The sequence below is a fragment of the Cyprinus carpio genome, chromosome A21 (genome assembly GCF_018340385.1).
Source record: "Cyprinus carpio isolate SPL01 chromosome A21, ASM1834038v1, whole genome shotgun sequence".
Taxonomy (NCBI): Eukaryota; Metazoa; Chordata; class Actinopteri; order Cypriniformes; family Cyprinidae; genus Cyprinus; species Cyprinus carpio.
The window spans coordinates 14,789,839-14,796,861 of NC_056592.1; the positions used below are offsets into that span (position 1 = coordinate 14,789,839).

At 41.4% G+C, this 7,023-nt stretch overlaps 1 protein-coding gene across 1 annotated transcript; it reads left to right on the top strand.

Moving 5' to 3' along the window:
- Positions 1-1,872: 1,872 nt before the first annotated feature.
- Positions 1,873-6,868, top strand: hbegfb (heparin-binding EGF-like growth factor b). Its single transcript, XM_042711009.1, has 6 exons — positions 1,873-1,986; positions 2,356-2,568; positions 2,910-3,096; positions 3,472-3,627; positions 3,723-3,811; positions 3,884-6,868. Exons 1-5 carry the CDS (start codon positions 1,944-1,946, stop codon positions 3,796-3,798), a joined length of 675 nt encoding a protein of 224 aa, XP_042566943.1. The 5' UTR covers positions 1,873-1,943; the 3' UTR covers positions 3,799-3,811; positions 3,884-6,868.
- The last annotated feature ends 155 nt before the right edge of the window (positions 6,869-7,023 follow it).

Below are 7,023 nucleotides of genomic sequence, written 5' to 3' on the forward strand. Positions count from 1 at the left end.
GAAAAGGTTCAATATTGAAGACACCTGCTGCCACACTCTAATCAGTTAATTAACTCAAAACACCTGCAAAGGCCTTTAAATGGTCTCTCAGTCTAAATCTGTAGGCTACACAATCATGGGGAAGACTGCTGACTTGACAGTTGTCCAAAAGATGACCGTTGACACCTTGCACAAGGAGGGCAAGACACAAAAGGTCATTGCAAAAGAGACTGGCTGTTCACAGAGCTCTGTGTCCAAGCACATTAACAGAGAGGCAAAGGGAAGGAAAAGATGTGATAGAAAAAAAGTGTACAAGCAATAGGTATAACCGCAACCTGGAGAGGATTGTGAAACAAAACCAATTCAAAAATGTGGGGGAGATTCACAAAGAATGGACTGCAGCTGGAATCAGTGCTTCAAGAACCACTACGCACAGACGTAAGCAAGACATGGGTTTCAGCTGTCGCATTCCTTGTGTCAAGCCACTTTTGAACAACAGACAGCGTCAGAAGCGTCTCACTTCAAAAATGACTGGTCTGCAGCTGAGTGGTCCAAAGTTATGTTCTCTGATGAAAGTAAATTGATCATTTCCTTTGGAAATTAGGGTCGCAGAGTCTGGAGGAAGAGAGGAGAGGCACACAATCCACGTTGCTTGAGGTCCAGTGTAAAGTTTCCACAGTCAGTGACGGTCTGGGGGTGTCATGTCATCTGCTGGTGTTGGTCCACTGTGTTTTCTGAGGTCCAAGGTCAATGCAGCCGCATACCAGGAAGTTTTAGAGCACTTCATGCTGCCTGCTGCTGACCAACTTTACGGAGATGCAGATTTCATTTTCCAACAGGACTTGGCACCTGCACACAGTGCCAAAGCTACCAGTACCTGGTTTAAGGACCATGGTATCCCTGTTCTTAATTGGCCAGAAAACTCGCCTGACATTAACCCCATAGAAAATCTATGGGGTATTGTGAAGAGGAAGATGCAATATGCCAGACCCAAGAATGCAGAAGAGCTGAGGGCCACTATCAGAGCAACCTGGGCTCTCATAACACCTGAGCAGTGCCGCAGACTGATCGACTCCATGCCACGCTGCATTGGTGCAGTAATTCAGGCAAAAGGAGCCCCAACTAGTATTAAGTGCTGTACATGCTCATACTTTTCATGTTCATACTTTTCAGTTGGCCAAGATTTAAAAAAAAAAAAAAAAAAAAAAACTTTCTTTGTATTGGTCTTAAGTAATATTATAATACTGAATTTGGGGTTTTCTTTAGTTGTCAGTTATAATTAAAAGAAATAAACATTTGAAATATATCAGTGTGTGTGTGTAATGAATGATTATAATATACAAGTTTCACTTTTTGAATGGAATTAGTGAAATAAATCAGCTTCTTGATGATATTCTAATTATATAACCAGCACCTGTAATTATAATATTTTAAAGCATGGCCCAGTCTTTTACAGATTATATATTGGTTCAGTTTAATCTCATAGCAGGTCCAAACTTGTGGATAATCACTACACCAGCTATGAGTCGGTCATACCAGTTTTAAGTTTAATCTGTTTTTGGAACACAGTAGTTGGTCAACCAGTTTAGACATAGAAACTAGTTATCTTAAAATCGATGTATTATTATTAACTTGACAGTAATAAACCTGTGACACTGCTGTCCCCTAAAATTATTGACATGCCTTATGTTCAATCAATCTCGACCAGACAGACTATATATATTAGATTTGTGTCTTATGTGCTGATGATTGATTAGGTGTGGCCAATGATTCATAAAAGGGAGGTGTGTGTCGGTCTATATAACTGCACGCTCTTGTTCCCAGCACTCCGCACGAGAACACTCACACAGCCCCCAGAACTCGCACTTTCCTCCAGACAGCCAACTTCTCATCAGGCAGGGAGGTAACGTTACAGTGAGACCAACTTCTGATCCTGTAATATCTCGGATTATACTAAAAGGAATATGAATACGTTACGAATAACTATCTTTCTCGTCCATTGTCTCGGTAAGTGTTTAAAACAATGGCTTCTTTATGAAATATGCTTGCAGGAGGACCTGCCCAATATGTGGCACTTTGTTACATGAGGTTCTTAAATGAGTGTGAGACCTTTTAAGCGACATTTTTTTGTTTTTTAAAGTAAATGATTTGTTGCTTCGAGCTTATTCTAACCACGTTTGACAGATTACTCATTTTATTCCCTAATTTTTCCTTGGTTTAATTTAACATTTTGCATTATAACGTTACTCGTATCTATAATCACCACCAGCTTTCAGTTTTTCCATTGTTGTTTCTTTTTCGTTTACATATTGACTGTATCCAAGATACAGAAAATATGTGTTTTATATACCTATAAAGTGTCTTGTTCTGTTCCAGTGTTACTCAATGTGTGCAGTGGCGCCTCTGTGGACAGGTATGAGAGTGCCAAACCCAGAACAACAGTGGTCAACCTCTTTCACACTTTAGAGAAAATAAACACAACAGAGCACCAGGTGGACAGTGGGACTATTGTGGATGAAGATGATGAGGATGATGATGATGATGAAGATGGTTATCTCTCTGATGATTATGACTCTAACCAGCCAAGAGGTAGAGTTGCTTCATTTCTAAATGCAATTTGTAAAATTGGTCAGTTAGTGTTTCAATGCTTAGTGCCCATATACCTAAATTTTACTGCAAAAAAATATAATATACTTTATAATATAATTGTTTAAAATATAAAAAAGTAAATTTTGAAGTCACACTTTGTGGAATGACTACTTATGTTAAACGGACTGATTATTATTTTAGTATTAAAAATAATAATAAAACAAAGTGCCGTATACTTCCACAGGAAATGCTAGTGAATACATGAATATATGAGTGTGTTAGACTATTGTATAATATTAGATCATCATAAACTGACATCACCACTCTTTCTTTCTCAACAGTGGCATTTTCCACCAAACCCAAACATCCGTCAGCGATTCCCACTACTGAGAAGACAAAAAAAGGAAAAAGGAAGGGCAAAGGAAAAGGCAAGGGAAGAAAGAAGAACCCCTGCCTGGAGGAATACAAAGATTTCTGCATTCACGGATCGTGTCAGCATCTGAAGGAGTTGAACACTCATTCTTGTGTGTGAGTTTCATACAGTTTTTTCCAGTTTTTGTTCAACAAATTAAGAACATCTTTTGTTTTAGGCTTAACCTTTACTTTATTCATCTAGCAGTATCCAAAGCTGCTTACAAATGAGGGAAAAAACCAGCAGTCAATGATATAAAGGCCCCTAATATCAGCAATATCACAATATACAGTTTGAATAGTAGATCAGAATAGCACAAAATTAGGGCAGAAATAAGTAGAATGATAAGAGATAACATAATTATTGTTTTTCCAGAATAGGAATTGAATCTAAATTAATATTTGAATAAATGAATGAATTCTTTTATTTGATATGATTCTCCTGTTGTGCGGTTGAACTCATTTTGATCTTTTGGATGGTCTTTCTTACAGTTGTAAAGAAGGATACTCTGGAGAGAGATGCCATATATTTACCCTACCAGTTGGTAAGGGGGAACAGCGTTACAGCCGGACCACAGCTCTAGCGGTCATAGCGGTGGTCCTGTCCCTCATGTGTCTCACAATCATCGCTATTCTCCTGGGACTAAGGTGAGTTACCATGAATCAGCAATATATTATTCTTAATCATTAAACCATTGTTGTTTCAAAAAATTCCTTAGATATTCAGCATGTTTTTCTTACAGGTACCACAAAAAAGAGGATGCTGATGTAGAAAAAGAAGAAAAGGTCAAACTTCAGGCAACGTCAGTACAGAAGTGATAAGGGAAGAAAGGTAAATAGTTCTCAATGAATGGCCAGATTTTATTTATTTTATTTTTATTTAATGGCCATATTTGATTTACAGGGCGAAGAAAGGCAAAAGGATGTGTGACCCATGGATAGATAGCCCCCATTCAAACTGATCCTATGCCCTTGATGTCCTGCAGTCATGGTGGCTGTCTACACTGGCATGAAGGACGTTTTGAATGCTGCTTCCATGTGCAGTACAATGTCCTTATCAATGTATTCTCCTTGTGGAGAACACTGAGAGGACTGAACTGAATGAATGTATCGCGACTTTAATCAAGTTGCTTTTTTGTTTGTTGCTTATTTATTTATTTTAAAAAAGGTGTTTCTGGTTCCCTTTCCAATGGTCTCTCCCATTAAGCGTATACACGCTTATGGGGGAAACTACTGTGTACTCTTGATACTGAAGCCTGATTTGTTCACGTTTGTGTACCAAGTGGTGCTTCAACCCACCAAAAGGGGAGCAGCCAACTACTATAAGTCGGCTCAGAGCGCCATTCGTCAAAGTTATCTGCTACAAGTCACCAGAAGGCTCCATCCGCTCAACAGCCTGCCAAAGCTGCACCCTTAAAAGTCCCAGCGTCCTCTGAGATCTAAGCCTGGACTTGAACAGCGCTTCAAGAAGGCAAAACAATTTTCCGTTTCTGAAACGCCAAGGACCCCGCCCACATCTGACGCTGGCTCCTGAGCCTCAAAAGCTGTCCTGATCAGCAAGAGAGGAAGAGGAGAGGGCTAAGTCTCACAGAGGATAGATTTTCCTCAAAGAAGACTCGCGTCTGCTTTCCGTTCCCCAGCCTTGTGGGCGATGGAAGTTCTGTTCTAACTGGACTTGCCCTTCAGCCCAACAAAATTACACCTGTGATAGTGGACCCACATACTCAAAAGAGCGTTTCTCCACTTATCACTGCCACGGTGGTCAGTTCCTTATCCTATAGTGGCAATCTGCCAATAAAAGAGCTAAAACCACTGTTCATCTGGCTTCAGGCTTGGAAAGCTATCCCGGATGTGTCAGGTTGTAAAAGTGTAAGGTTGTATGGGTTGTAAAAACCACAGAATGAGGTTACTCATTCCGGTTCGCTCACAGGCCACTTCACTTTAGAGGTATTATTCAAACTTCGGTACAGCACAACGATGCTCATGTTCTCCAGGCCGAAGTGCAAATTTGCTTGCAAAGGAAGCCATAGAGTCCATTCCCCCAGCGAACAGCGAGTCAGGCTTTTGTAACCGCTACTTTCTCGTTCCCAAGAAAGATGGTGGGCTCAGGCCCATTCTCGATCTCAGGCATCTAAACCGTTCTCTGTCACCCAGCCAGTGAATCGTCTTCCTGGGGACAGTGTTCATTTCAACCCAAATTATATGCTGTACAGGGGCAATGTAGCTCGCCCGGTTCAAATGATCTGGTCTGTCTTCTAGAGGGCAGAGGTAGACTTCTTCGCCTAAGAAGACTACTTTTACTGCCCAATTTACTTTTTGAAGCACCAAGATGCCCTGGCCCACGATTGGCCCAGCACTTGCTTGTATGCCTTTCTGACTGGTATACAGCATGAAGCCTGGAACCGTCCTCTTGTGACGTGCCACACATGCTAACCTTATTACAAGAGTTGCTGGATAAAGGGGGTACCCAAAGTTCCTCACTCAAAGTTTATGTGGCAACCATCGCAGTGAATCATGCTCTAGTGGCTGGCCAATAAGTTGGTAAAAATTACCTGGTCATTAAATTTCTGAGGGGAGCTCAGTGGTTGAACCTGCTTCGTCCTCACTCTGTGCCGACTTGGGACTTATCTATAGTCTTTAGGGCCCTACGAGGTCCTCCCATTGAGCTGCTCCAGTTGGCTGATTTGCTGCACCTGTCGCTCAAGACCACCCTCCTCTTGGCATTAGCATGGGTCAAGCGAATAGGTGAACTGCAAGCACTATTGGTCAGTGCCTCATGTCTTAAGTTTGGGTCTAAAGACTGTAAAGTCATCCTTGGCTATGTGCCTAAGCTGCTCTCAGCCCTGCTTAGAGCACAAGTTATTACCCTTCTAGCTCTTCCTAGTTCAGAGGATGAGCAGGGTCCCAATCCACTCTGCCCTGTTAGGGGTCTTAGAGTATATGTGGAGTGCTCTGGCGTGATTCAACACTTGGAGCAGCTCTTTGTATGGTTCGGAGGCTGCTCTAAGGGGCTGCCGGTTATGAAACAATGACTGTCTTGTATAGTCAATGCTATAGCCCTTGCTTATGCCATAGAGGGCCCATTCCACTCGAGGAATGGCCTCCTCCTGGGCATGGTCCAGTGGGATCTCTATTGTGACATCTGTCCGACCACCGGCTGGTCATCCTATGTAGGTTTTACTACTGTATGTAGTCCCCAGCAAGTTAATCCCAGGGCTCATTCATACTCATGCTTCTTAAGGGCCCTTATTTCGGCATGTAGAGTTTCTTAGTTATGCAATTACTTCTAGCACAGTGCTATTTGGATGCGTTCCCCATAAGCGTGTATACGCAACGGGAGAGAATGTTCGAAAGGGAACACTCCGGTTACTAACGTAATCTCTGTTCTGTGAGATAAGGGAACGAGCGTTACATAAGTTGCCGTGCTATAAGTCTGCATGCGAGTCGATGGCTGCAGCTGACAGTTGAAAGATTCTGACGGATGGCGCTCTGAGCTAACTTGTATAGTAGTCGGCTCCTCCCCTTTTGGCAGGTTGAAGCGCCATTTGTTCATGCAGGTACACAAACTTGAACAGATCAGGCTTCAGTATCAGAGTAAACAGAAGTTCCCCCATAAGCTTGTATACGCAACGCTTGTTCCCTTATCTCAGGGAACCGAGGTTACGTTAGTAACCAGAGCGTTTCTCCCATCAGTCTAAATCTATAGTACTGTCGGAAACACCACAAAGCACTTGTAATTATTTATTTATAATGTATTGGTTATTTATTTTGATATGTAACAATTTTGTTTGAATGCATTGATAGTTTTGTACGTGTTTTTATTGTATAGATATTTATTATTGATAGATACAATCAAATAATAATAGGACAGAACCCTTATTAAAGTCTTAACAATAAAACAAAAAAGTCAATCAAACAAAGTTTTAATATTATAGCTAAACTGTGAAGTAAACAGATTTGCGGAGCTCTAAAAATGCAATCAGTTAAATCACGTACTGTGGTGGAATGTCAGACGCAGGGCTTTGTAGGTCTTACTGAGAAAGT